At 42.6% G+C, this 23282-nt stretch overlaps 1 protein-coding gene across 3 annotated transcripts in view; it reads right to left on the reverse strand.

The window, feature by feature from the left end:
* CNNM1 (cyclin and CBS domain divalent metal cation transport mediator 1) overlaps window positions 1-18061 on the reverse strand; it is a 62056-nt gene extending 43995 nt beyond the window's left edge. For 2 of the 3 annotated variants that reach the window (XM_017681269.3, XM_017681268.3), the window contains exon 1: window positions 14919-18058. In XM_017681269.3, the coding sequence (XP_017536758.1) occupies window positions 14919-16482 (1564 nt within the window). In that variant the 5' untranslated portion in view covers window positions 16483-18058. Of the gene's footprint in view, window positions 1-14918 lie in introns of all 3 variants that reach the window. The other variant, XM_017681270.3, reaches the window with a different exon arrangement.
* Window positions 18062-23282: the final 5221 nt, after the last annotated feature.

Here is a 23282-nt window from a genome sequence, read left to right on the forward strand (position 1 = left end):
TAGAGGTATTAGGCTTTTAGTGTGTCCCGGGTCAATAAAATTTCCCCCTGCTGAAAGCCTAACTAGTCTTTTCTGTTGCCTCCAAAACTCAAAGGGTAGTCCTAGGACTGGTGACTGGTAGTGCTCTACCTCACCGCCACCTGGCATCAACACATCCTAACTGTAAGTCAGGTTCCTTAGGAGGGCAACTAGGTTTTCAGACACTGTTTTTTAAAGCAGTGGTTCTCAGCTGGGGCTGATTTTTTTGGCAATGTCTGCAGACAGTTTGGGTTGTCACCACTTGGGGTGGGGATTGCCACTGTCATCTAGTGGGTAGAGGCCAGGGATGCAGCTACACATGCTACAGTGCTGGCTCATGCAAGGAGCACAAGGGGTGTCAGTAGTGCTGAGATTGGAAACTTTAAAGAGATGGAAAGTTAGGAACTGGCAGCAACATCACAACTGTATTTTGGTATTTGAAGAAGCTGAAAAAGAAGCTGAAAAACACCTGACCCTTGAACAATATAGGTTTGAACTGTGTGGGTCCACTTATATGCAAATTTTTTTCAATAAGTATATTGGAAAATTTTTTGGAAATGTGCCACAATTTGAAAAAACATTTTTTCTCTAGCTTTGTAAGAATACAGAACATGATACATAGAGCACACAGAATATGTGTTAATTGACTGGTTATGGTCAGTTAGGCTTCTGGTCAATTGTAGGCTATTAGTAGTTAAGTTTTGGGGGAGTCAAAATTATACACAGATTTTCTACTTTGTGGGAGGTCAGCAGCCCTAATTCCTGTGTTGTTCAGGGTCAATTGTATTCTCCAAAGGTCTTTAATAAATATAGCCTCTAGATGATTTAGGACTCTGTTAGCATACCTCCTTTGGCTTGAAAAAAAAAAAAAAGCAAGTAATTGATTTGCTTCCTCTCTCTTTCAAAAATAGGAGCACTTTGGTAAGGTAACTGTTCCCAAGATAAAATATAGAAACTAGGAGGAAAACATATTGCTTGGAAATAGAGAACTAAGGAGAGCAGAAATCATTTCATGGTTTTATGGTTGCTGTCTCCTTTATGACCTTCACCATAAAATACAGAGGCTTTTGCTACATTCTTATTCTCCCCGTGTCCCTGCGGCATCTTTTATTCATGTGGTAGGCAGTACTGAGTGCTTCTTGTTTCTTACTTTGATCTTGCTGACCCTCTACCAATCGAGGTGTTTTCCTTGCAGCATCAGCATTGAACATCGCCTGGTTCAAAATGCAGGTTCTCAGGTCCCAACACTGACCTATAGAATCAGGATCTTGGATGTTGATGTGGGGCCCAGACAGCTATTTTAATGATAGCCCAAGTGATTCTTATGCACACTAAAATTTGAGAAGCACTCATCTTGACACTTGCTACTCAAAGTGTGGTCCCTGGACCAGAAGAGCTGGCATCACCCAGGAGCTGGTGAGAGACGGAGAGGTTCAGCCCCCATCCCAGCCATCTAAGTCAGAATCAGCATTTCTTCAAAATCTCCAGGTGGTTCTTGTGCACATTTGAGTATGAAAACTGGACAAAATTTCCCTGGTTTTCTTCCCACCTTTATGACTGATATTTTTGTTTCCATTGTGGATTCCATTACTTCATCTTTACCTAAAGATGAATGTACGTCCAAGACTGTAGCTCAGTGACTGCATGTGGGAATCACTTGGGAGCTTAAAGCCTCCTGATCCCTGTGTCCTGATCTAATTGGCCTGGGGGAGGGTGCAGGCACGGGGACATTTATAACTGCTTCGGGTGCAGGTAAGAATCTCTGCTTCAGACCTTGATCCTCTGCTCTTCTCTCTCAATTAAAGATCTCAACAGAGCCCATCACTTTAAACGTCACCATCACCTCTTTCCTGAGAACTAAATTTATATCTTAACATCAGTGTCTGTTCGAACTCTCATCCTGTTGTAGACATTTTGCCTAAGCTGTCCCCTTGTCTTGTCAAAGTCACTTATCTGAACAGGAACAGGCTGTGATCTTCAAGACCCTCTATTCACATTCTTCCTCCCTCCTCACTTCAGCAAATGGGACCATCAACCTTCTAGTCACCCACAGTCGTAACCCAAGAGTCATTTTTTACCTTCTTTTCCTTTGCTCCTATTTAGAAAAAAAATCCCCACATTCTTCCCAATCATCTTGTCTTCCTTTATTCTTTCAACAAGTATTGACTGAATGCTTACTATGGACCAAATACTATTTTAGACATCAGAGAGGCAGCAATGAACACAACAGACAAAATCATTTTTCTCCGGTAGTTTATATTCTGGTAAGTGGGGGGTGAGACATAATAAACCAGATTAATATGTAAAATCTCTAGCAGAGTGCTAAGGGGAAAAGTAAAGCAGGGATGGGAGGAGGGAGTGTGTGGGAATGAGTAAGCAGGTGTTGTCATTTTAGGGGGGCCCAGGATGAACTCCCTAGGAAGGTGGTATTTGAATGAGGATCTGAAGGTGCAAGATAGGAAGCCCTGTGGATATCTGGGGGATTTCTATGCAGTAGAATAGGATGCAAAGGCCCTAAGTCAGAAGTGAAACTGATGAGCTTCAGGAATGGCAAGGAGGCCAGTGGGGCGCTTGAAGAGAGTGGGAAGAGGAGATAAATGCTAAGGTCAGGGAGGTGGGGCTGGGTAGAAGCAGCTGCATTGAAGCCTGGAAGGCCTCTGTAAGGACTTTGGCTCTTGGCTGAATGAGAGAGAGCCACTGCAATTTTGTGTTCTGTGCATTTGTTAGTTTTTGGCAAATATGTGATATGATTTGACTTATGTTTGTAAAGGATCTCTCTAGCTGTCATGTTAAGAAGGGACACAAAGTGGGCAGAGGTGAAAGCAGAGCATCATGGGAAGTTCAGGCACTCATCCCAGTGAAAGATGGGTGGTGGCATGGACTGGGATGGTGGTAGCGGAGGTGGTGCACTGTAGACAGATTTGCTAGATATGTAGAACACAGAGCCTTCCCAAGGGACTGGAGGTAGGGCAAGAGAGAGAGATAAGTTTGGGCCAGCACAACTGCAAAAATGGAACTGCAGCTTATAGTGCTTGGGAATATTGTGTGAGGAATAGGTTCAGCAAAGAGAGCAGCAGCTCTGTTTTGGACAGATTTAGGCTTGGGATGCCTTGTAGACTTCCAAGTGGACATGTCAGGTGGCAACTGGAAATGTAAGTCTGGAGTTGATACCTTTGGAAGAATGAACAAATTACCAAGGGAGTAAGAGTGGATGAAGAGATCCATTTCTGAGCCCTGGGAAGTCCCAACTTTTAGAGGCCATAGAAACATACATTCATGCAACAGATATGAGCACCTGATAAGGGTAAGCCCCACTCCACATGCTGAGGGTGTATCAGTGAGTATGATGAGCAATAAAGGAGACAGAGAAGGAGCATAATGCAGTATCAGAGACTTCCCCTCCTTCCCTCTGTAAGTGCATAGTCCTTAATTTCCACATCCTCCTCACATCCCGTGTGACTGCACTAATATCCTAACTGATCCTCCTTTTGGTTTTTCCAGCTCTAATCCTTTCCCAAGACCAGACTGATTGCCCTCAAACCCTGCACTGATGAGGTTATTCCCATTTCAGTAACATGTATCAGTTACAGGGAGTATCATTTCTAAAGCCTTCTTGCTGCCATTAAAGGACCATGTTTTTTGATGTATACCTTGTGTTCTTTCCCACTAATCTATCAAAATATGTTGGGCTTATTCCCCATTCAGAAAACAAATGGTCCAGGACACTCAGCTAATAAATGGTAGTGCCAATATTTGAATGTGTGGAACTGAACAGGACCCACCCTAGTTGGGGTTTGTGGAAACCTTCAGGAAACAACTAAACAAAATTGGCTACTTTAACCTCAGGTCTCCTAGGCTCAAAACTGGTCATGGAGGCTGCCCAAAGGGCCAGTTTGTCTCTCCCAGGTTCAGGCTAAGCATAACCAGGATCCTCTGCTGAAAAATCACCGTGAAGACCTAGAGTGACCTGGCTGATTTTGGCTGATGGTGACATTCTCAGGCCATAGCAGTCTCAGGTACAAGGAGGATCTACTGAAAGGCAAATAGGGCTGGCCTTAGTCACCCAGAGATCACTAGTTCTAGGCCAGTCCAGGGCTTATGGTCAAGTGAAGCTGATTCCTGGGAGAAGACAGAGATGGGCTCTGAGGGCCTCTATTTGAAGTAAGCCAGACCTTAAAACTCGCCCTTTTGAAGGTTCTCATCCCAGGTGAAGACAGCCTACAGCTACTCCAATGTTTTCTACACTGTTTCTGATCTAAACCAAGCTGATTCCTGAGAACACAGGTCAATATGCACCCCATTTCCCAGTCTTTGCCCTAGTAGTGATTGTACACCTGCTGTTCACTGGGTGCATACATTAACCTCTGGTCTTCCTCACATCTCTGCAAAACAGAATTGTTACGCCTAATATGTGGCTAGGGAAACTGAGGCTCAGAAAAAGAGAGTGACTTGCCCGAGGCCACGAGTAAGTGTAAGAGCCAGGAAACACACCAGGCTGTCTGCACAGCCTGTGCACTTCCCAACATGCCTCACAGACTCTACATTTCAGGCCAAATCTCAGGTTTCCTGTTGCAAATAATTTCAGAGCAATGGGAAATTATTCTGTAAAGCCCAGAGCCTGCAGGGAAGTATGCAAAGCTAATGTCCAGCATCTCATTAGTGAGTTAGGAGGAGGAGAAGGGCTCTGAACTGAGAAGGGAAAGGGGTCACAGTCCCATCTCCCCACAATGCTGCCTTCTGGTCCAACTCTTCCCAGGTCTAGCCTGATAGTTCACTTTAGTGGACTGCTTGGCTTTTCCATTGATCTTGACTGTGATTATTTGTTTACATGGTCATGTTTTTTTAATTTGCCTGCAATGTCTGAAGAATAGCAGAGTGATGGAGGAGGAAACCTAATGTTAACTGATGACAGGATAAAAAAATTCTAAGGCAATTGTCACAGCTCAGTTTTGGCTCCTGGGCCCTATCCAAGGTAAACAGCTTCCACTTTTGTTCATTACATACCGAGGCTTTTATGTGGGCTGCATCAGAGAAATTATTTGCTATAAAAATGATTGACTGGGTACAATTCATTTAACTTGATCAGTGAGGTAAGAGGCAAATGGTAGAGTGTCTTGAGTGCTATATAGGCATTACCTTTAGCCTTCATGGTTAATGTACAATGTAGTATCATTACTCTCATTTTAAAGAGGATAAGCCTCATTCAGAGTGGTGGAGTGACCTACTTCAGTCACACAGCTAGTGAACTGAGGAGCTGGGGTCTGAACGAACCCAGGTGTCTACCACTCTATCTGTGGCTCCACGGTCTGAGGAGGCGAGTCACAGACATGGCTTCTGGTTCAGCCTCTGTCACTAACATTGAGCAGGACACTTGTGTCTCCAGTTCTCAGGCGCCTCAAATACAAAATGGGGATAAAGTCTCCTGACTTCACATGCACGGTGGGCACAAAATGAGTGGCTGTCTGGAAAGATCTTTGCAAACATAAAGGTTTTGTAACTATCAGGGGTTATCATTGCTCTTTTTACTATATGCCTTTTCCAGGCCCCAGTTTTCTCTACTTTAAAACTAAAGGATGGGACCAACTGATTGGCCAGGTTCCTTTCTGGCTTTGAAATTATATATGTTTATAAGTCTAAACAGTCCTGAGCTACAAAAAGTTTGGCTTTACAGGATGCTTCTTTGTGATGTTCTATGCTATGCCAACATTTTAACAGTGCCAATGGTTTACAAAGGGCTGTGAACTGCTAATGTTTATATATCTTAATACTGAAGATTTCCATGGGAACAGGATGCCTGGACATTTGCTAGATATTATTTTAAATCTACATAAGTCAAATCCTTTTCTATCAAATCAGGAAGAAAAATACAAAAAATGATATCCTATGCCCTGCAGCAACCACCATAATTTGGAAAGACAAGATAGTCCCTTTTTGTAGCTAAAAAAAAAAAAGGCGGCTGTATTTTGTAGTAATTTTCGTGCTTTTATTCACTGGAAATAGAGTAATCAACGGTTTTCACAAAAAAATGTCTTGAGCCACTGAAAGGCAATTATAAAAAAGCCAATCCTGTCACCCAAAACACCATGGTAACCAGCATCACCAGGGCATAAAAAGTAGTTGTTAGTCACTAGAATCTAAGCCGGTTGGCAGTTTGGCTTGCTAAGCAACACGGCAAAAATAGCAGAGTAACCACCCATTATCGGGAGGTCTGACTCTGCATGGCTTTGAGTCTGGTCCCAGAAGGAACTATGCCAGGGCCATACACCAGCTCAGCACTAGGCTCCCAGTCAAAGCCTAATTAATCATTTATTCAACAAATATTTACTGAAGCTTATTGTGTACTAGGCACATGATTTCCAACATGTGTATTTTACTTGGTTTCTCAGTTAAATAGGAGCTATGAAATAGACACAGAAAGGTTTTGTGATGAGTGAGGTGGGGGCAGGGATTTGCTTGAGGCCAACACAGAGAGAACTCGCAGCTGATGGCCAGAAGGCAAAGAAAAATTAAAAAAACCCCAGAGAACTGCTTTACAAATGCAGCCTGAAAAATCACATTCTCATGGCCACGACAGTTGCATCACCAAGAAAAGGTTAAGTTACACTTAGACTCCTGTGCTAAGGCGGGAATAGGTATAAAACCTTGTAGAGGTATCACCACTGGAAATAGTAAAAATACATTTTTGGCATTTGGAGGGAACAGCCATGGTGTTTGACAACTACCTTATTGTGCCTAGGTGCCCGTTTTGCTGGGAGCCAAGCAGCATATGGTTACTGCTTTGCCAGCACGCAAATGGAGCGTCAGCCCTCTCTGCCTCTCTCTTTCTCACTCAAGTCCTGCCCTAGCTGGAATGCCCTTGTCCTTCCTAACTGTTTGTCAGAGTCCTCCTTTCACCTCCTCAGAGAAATTTTCCCAGCTCTTTCCCGGGAATTGTTCCTCCCTCCAGCTTCACCACAGATGTGGTCTGATGCCTTCGCCCGTACTCAACGCTGTGGTGTGTCTCTGCAGCAGGGCCCTTCCTCCTTGCATGCACCTAGAGGGCAGACTTATCTCCATTTCCTAGAGCCCTGGTAGCCTGCACCCTGTGAATGTCGCTAACCTCAATTGCCTGGATGCTGTGGACAGTCACTGGGAGTAGAGGGAGGGTTGGAACAGGCGGTGCTTTCCCTGACGGATGCCAAATGGCCCAGGGACCCAGCACCACACCCACGCTGACCCTCTTTCCTGAGCCTCTGCATGTCTGCACCCTTCCAGAAAGCTATTCCTCTGGTGACCTTCTCATCACCCATTAGGATTCAGCTCAAGTATTATTACTTGGGGTTGGGGGAGTCTATCCTTACCCACAAGACCAGGTCAGGGACTTCCTATATGCTCTCATAGCTCCCTACACTTTTTCTTCAAATCACTAGTCACTGTTTGGATTTATTGGTTTAGCTCAACTGCTAACACCAGGAGGGCAGGAGGCCTGACATAGAATACTGTCATATGGAGGGAAGGTGGGAAGGCAGGGAGGGAGGAAGGGAGGGAGTGAAGCAGAAAGGAAGGGAGGGAGGGAGGGAGTGAAGCAGAAAGGAAGGGAGGGAGGGAGGGAAGAAAGCAGGGAGGGAAGGAGGGAGGGAGAGAGAAAGGAAAGGAGGGAGGGAGGGAGGGAAGAATGAATGAGAAGAATCTCAATTTGGAAAGAAGCAGACAACAGAAAATGAAAAGAGGATTCAGAGTTATTATTGAAGGTCCAGGAGTTCCCAAATGTGGGCCTAGAGGTAAACCAGCTTAAGAGAGTATTAAGAAAATCCAGAACCCTTCCTCTGAGACACCCAAATGCTTTAGGGAGCCAGAAACAAAACCAAATGTACTTGGTTATTAAAAAACAGAACTGATATATTCTTCAAATAAAAGAGGACTCATAAAGGATGATAAAAAGAGGAAATGGAATTTAACTGCAGTCTGTGGGATTTAGATTAGATAAAAAGATAGTCTGACAATGAAAGCTGTTATGCACTAGAAAGGATAACTAAATCTAAAAAAAAAATAGCAATCATAATGAAAATTTTAAAGAAATATGAAGACAATTTAAGCACTTTGTATAATTCATTATTTTCAGGTTTTTTGCTTCCACTTGTTCTTTCTCCCTGTATGTGATGCACTATGCCCTGTTTAGTGTCTGCTCTAATTATTGTTTAGAAGGTGAACATCTTAAATTTTACTAATTATCATTTAGCTATGGTTTAACACACTTTTAAGCAAATTACATTTAAACATGCCAGTGATATAAAACTTTGAGTGAAAATAACTTTTTGATTTTTTTTATGGAAGACAATGTAGCACTAATGTTCTGGTAGCTCTTCATTGAATTAAACAATAGGATGATTATTCTTCCTGCTAAAATATCACACACCAGAATTGTAGTGATAAGCAGAACACTGACTTTTCAACCACATTACTTCTCAGTGAAAATGTTATACTGTGTATCTATACCAGGAGCATTTCTTTGCTGATTGGGTGTACTTCAGGCAACAGATCATATGCAGTAGGACCAAAGATTTCAGCTCCATAATGGCAGTTCAATGGGTGTTTTGTTCACAGCTGTATTCCCAGGGTCTAGCACAGTGCCTGGCCCAACGCAGGAATTAATAAAGATTTACTGAATGAATGAATAAGCAAAGACTATGAAACCCACAACAGTCCCTTTTAGTCTATACATAAGAGTAACCCAACAGTATATGGATTATGCTGTCCTTTGTGTAGGAATATGGTGTGACTAACAGGAGCCGGTCCGAGCCGCCAGCCTGATGACACAGTCCAGGCAGTTGGAGGGCAGGGACTGCACAGCGGCCTTCTCAGAGGAGCAACCCCGATATCCCTCCTGCTCAAAATGCCCCTCCTAATACATTTTCTTATTTTGGTTTCAATTCAAACTGCCCCTTCAGGGAAGAGGCCATATCTAATTCTCCCTGAAAATTTTAGGTACTGGCCTTAAAGGGAATTGGAAAAAACCACTACTGCCCTGTGACTACCCCCGACGATGGGAAAGTGAGACCCCATGATAACTGACCCCAAGTTTACTAGAAAAAGAAATAAAAAAATTTACCTGGGTCAAGGTTCCTTCCCCTGCCCCTATGTGGCCTCCAAATAACATATTTAATGATTAATGGCAACAGGTGCATACAGAGAACAAATGCTATTCTGTAGTTAGCCAGCCAGAGAACAGCCTGATAAACTATAAAACAAATGAGAACAGGGCATTACCTAACTCCATATGAGAAAAATCTCCATTGTAAGTCTTAATAAAAATGGGTCCGAGGCACAGTCTGTAAAATTTGTCCCTGCCTGCCAAAAAATCATTGTGTTCTTTTAAAGAGAGCCTCCTTCTTTCCTACTGGAGATAAAAAATGAGAGTATAACTATGAAAGAATGAGAGCCTTACAGAAAAATAATAGTGAACTTTACATAGTCATCTGTAAAAAAACCAAGAGTCTGGCACCTACCTAACCTTTGTGAGATTTTCTGGCCGCAATAACTAAAAACCAAGCTTACTTAGAAACAAGTTAACTACTAAGACCTGCCAAATAATGTAATCTCATTCTCCAAACTTATGTAACCGTGCTATGTGTCAATTATATGATTAATATCTGTACTTTACTTTATGTAATCAAAAAGTATATAATCAAACTGCTACTTTTCATTAAAGGCCAGGCTCAGCTTGCTAGTGTCTGTGTCCTCATTCAAAAGCGCCGATGCCGTCCATCCTTCAGGAACTCCTGGACTCGCTGGAGCTGGACTCCGGCAACTAACCCAGAAAAGCTAAATTGTTTAACTGAGTTAAATACAAGAGCTGTGATGCCCAGAGGCCTTTGACTTCAGGAGAGTTTTATTCCTTCTTTCTGTGAGGGGCGGTTTTCTCTTAAAAACAACCCAATAGAGTAGTAGACTTTAGAAATTAAGTTCAATAAATCTCTAAGGCTCTGTTTTATAAATTAGTTTTCCTCAATTATAGGACTTAATCCCAAGGAGACTACAGTGAACATAATACCATTATATTAAAAAAATCACTCTTGGGATTACAATGGGATATTTGATTTGTGGAAGAAGGCAAGACCATGGTTTTTCTTTTTATTTTAACAATTTGATTAAGGTTGTTATTATGTGCAATACATTTTTAACATGACAAAACATTAAGAATGATCATTTCAGGATAGTGGGATGATTATCTTTAGGTGATGTTCATACTTGGTCTACCATTCCATATTTTTCAATTTCCTATAATGAATATGCAGTATAGAAACTTAGAAACTTTAGTAAAAATTGTATAAAAGTAAAATAACCATAGTTAATCTCTTCTCCGTGTTCTCATTGCATTTTTATATTTCTATCACTGCACTCTGTTTTAAAGATTTATATACAGGTCTGTCTCATCCATATACTTATATGCTGAGATATGACTTCTGAGTTATAATGTTGGAAGTTGTGGGGGGAAAGGTGAGTCCAGCCTGCTGCCTAGCTCTATGAAAGGAATGCTATTATCCATCAGAGTTGGGTGTAGGGTATTTTGCGAACAGGGATTGTATCTTATACACCTAACTCTTAGCATGGAGCGTTGAACATGAAAAGGGCTAAATAACTGTTACAATAAACAGATGTACCTAAAGAAGCATAGAAGCAGTATATGCAACACTTTTCTTCTAACATTTAAAATTTGACTTTGTTCTGCATTGTCCAAAATGATTGAAGATAATTAATGATTCATTCACTAGAGCTGTGCAGATGCCTTCCATTATATTAAAATTTAACTCCTTCAGTCATGCATTCAGTCATTCAACAAACATTCACTGAAAACTTATTCTGTGTCATATCCATTGTTAGAAGGCAGATAAGACAGTCTTTGCCCTCCAGATGCTCATTATGTGGGTGGGTGGCACTAATAAACAATTACTGATAATACGGCCTATTAGTTCAAAAACAGAGATATGGAACAATTCCACTGGCCCAAACTTTGGTTTAAAGGAGAAGCTTCCCAGAAGAGGTGGCCCCTGTGCTGAATATTAAAGGAGCTGGAGTAGGGATTAGTCAGGCAGTGCATATTCCTGACAAGTACAGCATGAGTAAGGAGACAAAGGTGAGATATAGCAGTGTGGCCATGGTGTTACTGGATCACAAAGCTGTGGCAGGCAGTGGACAGTAATAAGCCTGGAGAAGGGGGCAGGGAGTATGTCAGGAGGGGCACAGCTTAGACTTTATCCTGCAGGCAGTGGGGAGTGCAGGAGGGTTTTAAGCAGGGGATGATGTCACCAGAGATTATTTTAGCGGCATTGGAGAGGATAGGTTAGAGGGAGACAAAAATTGGAAGAAGTGAAACTTCCTAGGAGGCATTTGCACAAATAACAGATTTATGTTTATATTTAAGAATCAAAGCTAAATTTATTCAGCATTTATTATATGAGAATTAAATAAGCATTATAATGCAAAGTTGTTTTATTATTTCAAACGACTCTATGAGTAAGTACCATTAATCCCCTCATTTTATAGCAACTGAAATAAACAGTTAAGTTATAACTGGCCCAAGTTGAGGATGTAATCCAGGCAGTCTGGCACCAGAGCTGATGCTCTTAATCACTATTGCATTTGTTTGATTTCTGTCTCTTGCACTAGAATGAAATCTCCATGCAGACAAGGACCATATTGTTGGTGTTCTCCACTGTAAGTACACAACAGGCACATAATAACTATTTGTTGGATAAAATCAATGGCTAACCTAAATGGAAGAAATAGTGGACTATATATTTTGGATGCAGACATCAGTGATTGTTATGGACTTGTTTGTGGGTCTCCTGTACTTAAATGTGTATGTTAAAGGGCTACCCACCCAGTGGGGCCTCTAAGGAAGTAATTCAGGTTAAATGAGATCATGAGGGTGGGCTCCTAATTGGGCAGAACTGGTGTCTTTATAAGAAGATGAGAGACTAGAGATCTCTCTCTCTCTCTCTCTGTGCACATGCACCAAGAAAAGGCCATATTAAGATGTAGTGAGAGTGGCCATCCACAAGCCAGAAACAGAGCACACCAGAAACCAAGTAAGTTGGAACCTTGATCTTAGACTTCTAGCCCCCAGAGCTGTGAGAAAGTACATTTCTGTTGTTTAAGCTACCCAGTCTATGATATTGTTATGGCAGACCCAGCAGACTCAGACAGTGATTAGTAAGGTAAAGGTGGGTGTGAAGGAGAGGTTTCTGGCCTCAGAGACTGGAGGGGTAGTGGTGCCACTAACTGGGGTAGAGAACTTGAGAAGAAGAAGAGGAGATTGATTGTGGTCAGTGAAACAACACTAATTATTCACCTTGCACAGAAATATAGAAGTTAGCTGCTTAACACCATCTATTCAATAAGTGTTTATTCATCATCTAGTCATGTGGCTTCTGTGCTTGCCCTTAGAATACAAAGTAAATAGGATTCATTGATTCATTCTCAGCCCTCAAGGAACTCCCAGTCAAGTGGGGAAAAATAGTGTTCCTGTTTAGAAAGCTAGTACGCTATCTGGAAAGACCATTTTTCCTTTCCCTCATTTCTAAAAACCTAGGGCTCACAAAAAGTATAGAGGTAGATCCCATATGGACTAGAGCTTTGGAGTCACATGACCTGGAATTGACAATGGCCCTCGGAATATATTAGCTACGGGATGATCATAGGTGGGTCAAATGATCCTTGTGGGTCATAGAGTCCTCAGCTACAGCTGCAGAGTTGTTTTAAGGATCAGACAAGAGAAGGGAGGTACAACTATTTTGAAAATACAATACGCATGTTAGCAATTATTGTACTCTTAAAAGCTTCACTTCTAACCTGTAGAAACTTAGAGGTAAATCAGCCATAGGCAGCAAGTCAGAGGTGAAAGGCCAGCTTTAAACCTTGAGAGGGGTGGAAGTTCTGGGATGGAAGAACTGCTATAGTGGGAAAAAGAACAGGCTTTGGGATCCTACACCTGGTTCAAAGCACAATTCTGTCGATTGTTAGTTATAGAAAGCTGAGAAGGTCATGTAATGGATCTGAGTTTTAGTTTCTTCATCCATAAAACGGAAGTGGTAATACCTACCTGGGGGGTTGTTCTGAGTATGTAAAGAGCTTGGCATGGTGCCTGGCAATCGTTACTCAAGTAACGGTTACTGTTGTTCCTATTAATATTATCATTTTCCTCTCATACCTACTAAGGGGTTTGTTTAGGTAGTTAAGTTACTTCAGATGCAAAGAACTGAGGGAAATGGAAGGGCTTTTATGACTGACTTCAAAAGTTATTTTTAAAGGTAAACAAAAGTAGTTTGTTCAACTCAGCTTTCCTCTCTAAACCTATGGTACAAACATAACTCTTAGAGAAAATGACCAGTGTTATATGGCATGAAGCCAGAGAACACCCAGTTTGATAATTATTGCATGTATGTATTCTATTCTAAATAAATCTACCAATCATTGGTAATAAGGTTTCTCTGAAGGCAGTGCTTCTCAGACTTTCATGTACACATGAGTCACCTGGGGGCTTGTTTAAATGCAGATTTTCATTCAGTGGATTTAGAGTGAGGCATGGAATTCAGCATTTCCAAGAAGCTTTCAGGTGCCCATGCTGCTGATCCATGGACCACTTTAAGGAGCAAGTCATGAAAATATCTTCCTTGGTGTGGTGTTCACTGCAATGTCCTGCTTTCTCTATGGTGATCTACTTAATTACAGACTAACTACTACTAGAACGCTAACAAGACTTTTCAGACCAGATTTAGAAATTCTGCAACAGGACTCATTGTAGAGTGCCTCCTACAAAATAGTCATTCTGGAAGTTTCTACACTTATTTTAATCATGTCACTGTTCTCAAATCACATCTGGAATTGTTTTCAGGGTCTGTGAGATAGTCTCCTGAATGCTTTCAGTGGTGACTTTTGAAGGTTAGATTAGATGTTCAAAAACAACAAAGGATCCTTCTGGGTCAGCTCTAATTAGGGAAACCAGTCAAACTGTGTAATTCCAAGATCCACCCTAAGGTACCCAAACTGAATACTCAACCCCAGAAGGCGATTTGCAAGACAAACTCCATACAAGTAGTAAATATGTTACAGCCATGACATCCAATGGGGGATGGAGACTGCCATGAGGGAAATACCATTCAGATAGGCAAGTTTTCTAGTGGTTCTTCTACCAGAATATTTCCTCAGTTCCAGATCCACTCTACCTCAGGGGACCACAGTTCCCTGAAGTGCAAGGACCTCACTGCCTTAGTCAACTTTTAATGTCTAATCTGGGCACTTGATGTGTGTCCCATGAGTAGCTGATGTAAAGTTAAATATGAGCAAGAATGCAAAGCATGTCTAAGGTGTCTGGGGCTTACTCTTGTGATTCAAAGGGTAGAATTAAGACTCAGAGAAAAGAAGCTCCTGAGACAAATTTCTACTTCAAGTTAGAAAGACATTGTCAGCAGCTGGAGCTGTCCAGCAATGGAGTTAGTCTGCCCTGGAAATAGTGAGCTTCCAGCACTGGCAGGAGTTTAAAAGAAAGGCTGTTTGTTATGGAAACCTGTGGACCTACAACGGTTCCTCCTATGCAATGACCTCCAAGGGCTATCCCTAGAGTCCAACTTGCAGGATATCTGGCAACTGTAAGGCCCTGAAAAAAATACCATAATGTAATGAATGAGGAATATGGGCATCTTGTGAGCCAAGCAAAGGGGAAGAGGCTAGGGCTCAGTCATTTGCAAGGAAGGTAGGGAGAAGTGAAATGAAAACAGCTAGGGAACCATGAGGTGGGAACTTCCTTGAGTTTTTTGGTACCATAGGAAAGTTGCTTTGGGTACCAAGAGCCTCACATGTGTATGAAAGGGTAATACTTTCGAGGGGGTAAGAGTTGAGGGAAGAGACAGACCACTGCTCACCCTTCTTAAACTCCTCCAGCACCGTGTCCAGCCGTGTATCATTGAAGACGCAGTGCAGGGGCCGGTTGTAGAAGCGGGTGACGGTGAGGAGCGGTGTGCAGTCATCCGGGTCCACGAAGGCCAAGTCCTTAACAAACAGGATGTCCACAATGTTGTGCCGCTGGTCACCCTCGTACACTGGGATGCGAGTGTAGCCGCTGCGCAGGATCTCTGAGACTGTGGCAAAGTCCAGCACGGCGTCAGAGCGTAGCATGAAGCAGTCCCCGAGGGGGGTCAGCACCTCCTCCACCACCTTGGTGCGCAGCTCCAGGGCGCCCTGGATGATGTTAAGCTCCTCCTTCACCAGGTCACTGTAGGGGTCCGCGGCCCGCAGTGTCTCCAGCAGCTTCTCCCGCGTGTAGAAGGTGCTTATCTCCTGACGCAGGGCCCAGTCCAACAGGCGGCCCAGCGGGTAGCACACGGGGAAGGCGGCCGCCATCAGAAGCCGGGTCAGGCAGACGCTGTGCGAGGCGATGGCGAGCCCGTGCCGTGAACACACCGAGTAGGGGCAGATCTCGGCTCCCAGGAACACCGCGCCGGTGCACACGAGAGCTGGCAGCCACGGGAAGTGAATCCCCGCCTCGCTGTAGTCTTCACCGGTGCCCCCGACGCCCGGCGGCAGCGAGGCGTACAGCCAGCCGGCCAGGGCCGCGTTGGCTCCGGCTTGGCCCAGGAGTAGGGTGCAGAGCAGATGGGTCCCCCGGCCGCGCACTGCCTGCACTCGGCGCGCCTGCTCCTTCTCCGCTGCAGAGCCGCTGTTCCGCAGCACCCGTAACTCCACCGGGTCCAGCGAGAGCAGGCTCAGGCGCAGGCCGCTGAACAGGGCAGACAGGGCGAGCAGCAAAAGCGCCCCGAGAGCCCGCAGCCACGAGGGGGGCAGCAGATTCCCGCCCGGGCTGTAGAGCCGCGGGCGGACGCGCAGCAGGAAGCCACCGGCAGCGCCGTGGTGATGCCAAGCGCGCCCGTCCCAGGCGCACAGCGAGAAGAGCTTCCCGCCACCGCCCGCGCCGCCCCGCTCTGCCTCGCCCTTGCGCAGCTCTCGTACCCGCACCTGGACTAGAGCCGAGCCCGCCACGCCTCCGGGGCGCAGGGGCCCCAGGACCTCCACGTCGGACGCCCAGTCGCTCTGCTCGCGGCAGCGCTGCGGCCCCGGGGGGTGCGTGGGGACAGCGCTGGGAGCCACGCCGCTCCCGCCCGGGGGCTCCTCGATAAACATGAGCCGCGGAGCCCAGTCGCCGGTGCCGTTCTCCGCCGGGGAAAGGGTGGGTACAGGCACTGGCGCCGCGGGCGCCGCCGGCCCGGGCTGGAAATAAACGCGCAGGAGGAAGCTGGTGCCTTCCGCGGCGCGCAGGGTGCCCCCCTCCAGGGACACGCGGCCTCCAGCGGTGTCCTCGGGCCTCAGGCCCAGCAGCCAGGCGGCGGCAGCCGGGGGCCGAGGGGACAGGGAGAAGAAGAGCAGCAGCACAGCGCCTCGGCTGCAGCAGTCCCGGAGCCTGACACTTACCGCGCCTGCCGCAGCCGCCATCCTGCACCCGGCGCAGCTGCACGTGATACTGCAGAAAAGCAGAGCGAGATCTGGAGGGAGGAGGAGCCCCAGCCGGGAACCCGGCCCCAGGCAGGTCACCACGTGTACGCCCCCTACGCGCGTGGGCTGGAGGCGGTGGAGGTTCAGACTGTGCGGTGGCCGTGGGTCCCGGCTGGATGCTGGAGATGGCCACACATCCCTGCCACGTGCATGACCCTGACGCACTTAGGTATGTCCGAGCTGCAGCGTAAGGAAACCTTGGCTTGGAGCACCGCCTCCTATTCTGGCAGTAGAGCGCCCCTCAACGAACCCGAACCCGGCAGTAATTCCCCCCAGGCCCCTCCGCTTCCCAACGGGCCAGAACATTTCCCAGTGTTTCGCCTCTCCTACCTCTTATGGTCCCCCTTCTGGTCAAAAGATATTCTGAAGACAAGTCTGTGAGTCTGAAAACTTTTGTGTTTGGTCTCAACTCCAGCTGATCTTTCATGTTTTAAAAATTTACAAATTACTTCCATTCATTTCCTTGTTAAGATCCAAATGTCCATTAATAAGACGTTGTTGAAATATATTATGATGTTGCGGCGAGATGGAATACTATGCAGCAGAAAAAAATGCTGTGGCTCCATATGTCTGTGATATGGAAGTACCCCCAAAGTAATAATTGAAAAAGAACAAGGTGCAAAACTGTGTATAATATGCTACTTTTTGTATTCAAAGTACTTGTGTATAAATTTACATGTGCATGTATACATATATAGAATATTAGATTTTAATATGCAGAGGAATGCACACAAAATTGGTGTTACCTCTGGGGAGCAGGACTAGAGTCTGGAAGTTTGGTTGAGAAATACTTTATAGACATAGATAGATAGGTAGATTAACAGGAAGTCACAACGATAATACAGAACTCCTAGTACCCTTCACCCAGTTTCTCCCATGTGGTTAAGGTACTATCTTGACTATAGTATAATGCCTCCAAAACAGGAAATTTACATTGGTATAATGTGTGGTGTACTTTTGTCTCATTTTATCACATATGTAGATTTACAACCATCACTGCAATCAAAATGCAGAAATAGCCTATCACCATGAAGGACTGGGAGGGAGTTTTTTTATGAATTCCTTTTGTTGCTTGAATTTGCCATGGGCCTGTTACTTTGTTTTTACTTTTATGCATTTATTTTTAAAATTTATATATATAGTAAAATTGACTTTTTAGTGTGCTGTTCTATTAGTTTTTGACAAATGCCTATTCATGGAGCTATCCAATCAAAAATAGTGCCATCACCTTCCAGTAATCCCTTTCACTGTCTCTTTGTGTTCAACCCATCCCCCATCCATCCTCTGGCCAAATTAGATCTCTCCTACAATTTTCCTTTTCCAGAATGTCATATAAGTGGAATAATACAATAAGCCTTTTGGATTTGGCTTCCCTTACTTAGCATAATGCATTTGAGAGTTATCCATGTTGTTGTGTTTGTCAGTAATTCAGTCCTTTTTATGGTTAGGTAGTATTCTGTTATATGAGGTGTGATAATTTGTTTACCCATTTACCAGTTAAAGAATGTTTGAGTTATTTCCAGCTTTTGGCAGTTATGAATAAAGCAGTTATAAATGCGTGCAGGTTTTGTGTGAGCATACATTTTCATTTCACTCAGGTAAATTTACCATAGGTCTGTATTACTTTTTTAAATGTAAAACTAACAATTTTGCATACTACTCTTGGTAATTCTGACTGATTTAAAAGGTCATTGCTGTTTGTGAAATCTAATTTTCTATAGATTTGTGAGACCTTAAGGGTATTGATTGAGAAAGCCTTGCAAAGGATAAAGCTCAATACAAATGGTCCCAGCTAAAACTTACCTTTTTTCCCACAACAAACCCTTATCATCCAGAGTGGAAATAGCCTCTTCCTGGTTTGGGACTAGAGAGGCCTTACTAGGCTGCTGGCCACTGCCTTCATAGGCTGCCTTTTACACTTTGCAGAGTACGTGAAACAAACTTGCTGTTGCCTTAAAGTGAACTAGGTCCTGGCCACTACAAGCTGCTTCTTGCATGGGCTGCGTAAGAGACTGAAGAGAGAATGTTGAGGCATTTGTTGTAAGTATAAGAGAAAGGGAGAAGAGGGCTCAAGGATGTGATTATTTCTCTTAAGTGTTGGCAAAAAATGCTCTCATTTTTCTCCTGACATTTAGATCTCTCCTCTTCCAACCTAGGCTCCTGAGCACAAAGGTACGGCGTTATCCTAAGGGTTCTCCCACCTCCCTTAGGCCACAGGACTTTATCATCATTATAATTTCATTATAGTTTGTGAATCCTTAGAGTTACAAGGAATTTTCATATTTATTTCGTATCTATTCATACACACACACAAAATAGCCCCATGAAATAGATATAATTATACCTATCTTACAATTCAGGTTAAATGACTGGTATAACTTCTTTGGACTCTAGATTGATGCTCTCTTACCGCAAAGTGCTGACCAATACCAAAATAAAACCTTTAAAAAATATTAGATCAGGAATAAAAAACCTAAATTTCTGTTTATATAGTATTATATGCTCATTGAAAATAAATTTTTAATGCATAAAAACATAAACTGTAACCCCATCAACCAAAGATAAACACTTAATACTTTGGTATACTTCCTTTTTTTGTTTTCTACATAGTTAAGTAACTGAGAAATGCATACACACACACAGGTGTGTGCCCTCCTACGTTTATATATTTTATAATTGAATACATATTATACATACAATTCTAGTCTTCTATTGTTTAATAAATCAAGAGCATTTTCCCTAATGTAATAAAAATTCCTTCATAAACAATTTTTAATGAGTGGTACTATTAGATTATATGTATTATATGTGTATATATACATATAGATACCATCTATACATCATATATATATTAAAAATGTTTCAGGATGCAGTAACTCAAATCTCAGATGGGCAAGGGAGAAAGTCTGATTAGGACAGTGTTTAATGTAGGCAAACATTCGTTTTTTCTCTTTACAGAGCAATGACTCAAATTTTATTGTGCATAACATCATAGAAATCACCTGGGGGGTTTGTTTGAACAGATTCTAGAAAAATACACAGGAAGCTGGTAATAAGTATCTCATGTGATTTCAGTACAGTTGATTGCTGGCTTACTTTTTAAGAAATAATGATAATGAGATTTTTTTTGATTTATGCTCTCCTATGACTTTCTAATTAAATATAAGGAGAGCTATGGGTCTTTTCCCTAGAACACTGCATGTGGACTCAAGAACACAATAACGTGAATACATTGTGAATACAATTGCAGGGGGTTCACGGGAGTCCCACTGGCATCATGTCCATGACCCTTATGTTGGGGACCCTGATATAAAGGTTTCATTCTATATCATGGCAAGAAGTTTTTTTTAAAAAAAGGTCCAGAGAACCGAGAATATTTTTAAGTATGTGCATGCAAGAAAAATGCAAGGGCGTTTCTCCTTTTGATGGAGGAGTTCTTTTTCCATTTCTAGAACCAATTCGTAACTAATAAAGGAACAGAAGATAGATCCCTCAACAATTCCCTTCCAACTACATCCTGTCCACAAACATGCTAATGAAATTTTCAGATGACCCTAGGAAAGGATATGTTGTACACACCAGGAAAGCCAAAGAAATTATATAAAACATTAGCAACATGGCGAAGAGAATGACACTTAACTTGGAAAATTTTCAAGTAGAGGCATCTGGGGAAAAGTAATTGGAAAGAAATTTTTTCATGGGGAGGGCAATACCTGGAAAATAGTAATGTCTGTGAGAGACCCAGGGGTGATGCTAAATGGCAAATTAGGTACATGTCTGTGGTATAATAGTGCGAGAAAAATACGATGCTGGCCTCTTGTCACAAAGCAGGGAGATAATGGCTATTTCTGTTCGGCCCTAGTGAGATAGCACCTGGGAAGCTGTTTTTAGTTTCAGACACTTCATTAGTGGAAAATTGCTGATTAGCATTCGGGAATTTGGAGGAAAGAAACAAGAGCAATTAAAAACATTTATTTGACACAACTCAACCATTCAAAACCAAGGACCCGGAAGGAAAGGAATAACGAAACTCTATACTTACATTGTGTTGCTGAGAAATCAAAGAAATTGAAGGTCTGTTCCTTTCAGTTTCAGCATAGAATCACTGATTGTTGGAGCTGGGAGGGACTTCGGAGATAAATTTTGATGACCTTTAAGTTCCTTGGCAGAGTTAAAATTTTGTTAGCAGAGCAGGTTGTTCTTAGGCTCTGCTTTCACAGAGATCTAGAAAGGGTCCTCTTAAAACATAGATCGAATAATATTAAATCTACTAAACCCTCCACTGGATTCTTTCAGCATTTAGAAAAAAATCCAGCCTTTAAACAAGGCTCGCATTGTTCTATTGAATATGGCCTTTGCCTAAGTCTTGGCTTCTACCACTCCTCCCAGAGGTCACCAATCTTCAGCCACACTGGCTTCCTTGCTGTTTCTAGAACTCTCCAAGATCGTTCCGACCTCACAGGCTTTGCATTTGAAGTTTATTCCTCTAGCTCCTTGCATTATGGTTCCGTCTCATCTTCCGTCTATAACTATGTTATCTGAAGTCTCCATCCCCATTCCATCATCCTGTTTATAGTGTTACCACAATTTGGAATTATCCTTATTTACTTACTTGTCTATTATCTTTCCCCCCTTTGAGGATGTAAAGTCCAGGAGAGCAAGGACCTTTTCTATCTCACTTATTCCTATGTTTCGAGTGCCTTGAATGTAGTAATAGCTAATACACATTGAGTTCTTACTATGTTCCTGACCCTGTTCAGTGTTTTACATGTATTAATTTATTTAATCTTCACAGCACCCCTGTGAGGTAGGACTATGATTATCTCCACCTTTCAGATGGGGACACTGAAGTGCAAAAGTTTAATTTGACCAAGATTAAACAACAAGTAAGTGGTAGGGCCAGAATTTGAATCTCAGCAGTGTGACTTGCCCAGGGTCTGAGAAGTTAATAGAAAAGCCAAAGCTAGCTTTTAGGGATTCTGTCTGCCTGGTGCTCATCTGCTTGGGGAACAGGCAGTGGATTAATTACTTGGTAGGTATGCATTATTATCTTTTCCCCTTTGAGAAATTCTACTTAATGAGGATTTTCCTCTGTATTTGAGAATGTGTGGTCTTGAGTCATTCTGTTTGGGGATGATGAGGAAAAGAGACAATTTAAGAAGGGGAAGAGGAACAAAGACAGGAAGTAAAATATCTGGCCGGGCAAGATTTGAGCTTTTTGTTATACAGTCTTGGGAGAGAGGCAAAGGAATCTAAGAGGAAATAAAGGAAGAACTTGTTTTCTGGACCATCAGGAGGCAGGGCATTGGGCTGGTATAAGAGGAGTTGAGGGTATGTGCCTTGGCATGTCCTTGTTTATTATCATGGGCTGAAACAAGACCTATATAACCCCATATTTTGGATAGAGGATTGAGAAATAAATACTTGTTCTCCTAAGCCAAACAGATTAAACAAAGTGGCTAAGGCCTTTTTGTATGAGTATCTAAGTGACTTAGTTTCTGTGAACCTGTAGGACCAAGGATGTGGGAGTCAGTGGTAACCCTGTATTATGAAGTCAGAAAGACATATTTGGATGGAGCAGCCAACAGGGACAACAACTCTTCAGTTTGTAGATTATCTGCAACCAAGCAAAACAAATTTCCAAGTATCTTGTCAAAATTAAGAGGTTTTTAGTAAGCATGGGATGATACATTGAAATTATTTGGACATATCACTATTATTCACACAGTTGAATGTTAACATTAACTGCCTTAACTGTTTTATTAGCAGGAATGAAAACATACCAGTAAGGAATTGTAGGATGTATAGGAAGGTGTGGTGGTAATGAATTCCCTCAGATTTTGTTTATGGGAAAAGATCAATATTTATAAAACAGAATATGGCTCACTCATGATGGTTTTGGCATTGTCAACTCTATGTTACCTGACTCCAGGCTTATTTTGTTTCTCCATTCTTTATAAAGCAGAGATTGATCTTTTTTAAAATGTCATTTAAAAAAAATTGACTTTTTCACAGTTTTAGGTTCACAGCAAAATGGAAAGGAAGGTATAGAGATTTCCTATACACACCCTGTCCCAGGGGTGAGATTCCTCCATTATTAGCAGTTCCCACCCGAGCGGTATATTTGTTACAGTTGATAAACCTACATTGACACATCAAAATCATTCAAAGTCCATTCTTGTACATTCTGTGGATTTGGACCAAAATATAATGATATATATCCATCATTATGGTATCATACAGTGTATTTTTACTGCCCTAAAAATCCTCTGTGCTCTGCTTATTCATCTCTCCTCCTACTCCCTGGAAACCACTGATCCTTTTACTGTCTCCATAATTTTACCTTTTCCAGAATGTTGTAGAGTTGGAATTGTGTAATCTTTTCGCATTAGCTTCTTTCACTTAGTAATATAATATGCATTTAAGTTCTACCATGTCTTTTCATGACTTGATAACTTATTTCTTTTTAACACAGAATAATATTCTATTATATGGCTGTACCACAGTTTAATCCATTCACCTGCTGAAGGATATCTTGGTTGCTTCCAAGTTTGGGCAATTATGAATAAAACTGCTGTAGATACTTATGTGTAGGTTTTTGCGTGGATGTGTTTTCATCTCCTTGGAGGAAATACCAAGGAATGCAATTGCTGGATCATATGGTAAGAGTATGATTAGTTTTATAAGAATTTACCAAATTATATTCCAAAGTAGCTGTACCAATTTGCATTCCCACCAGC

The sequence above is a fragment of the Manis javanica genome, chromosome 7, assembly GCF_040802235.1.
Source record: "Manis javanica isolate MJ-LG chromosome 7, MJ_LKY, whole genome shotgun sequence".
In the NCBI taxonomy this organism is placed as follows: Eukaryota; Metazoa; Chordata; class Mammalia; order Pholidota; family Manidae; genus Manis; species Manis javanica.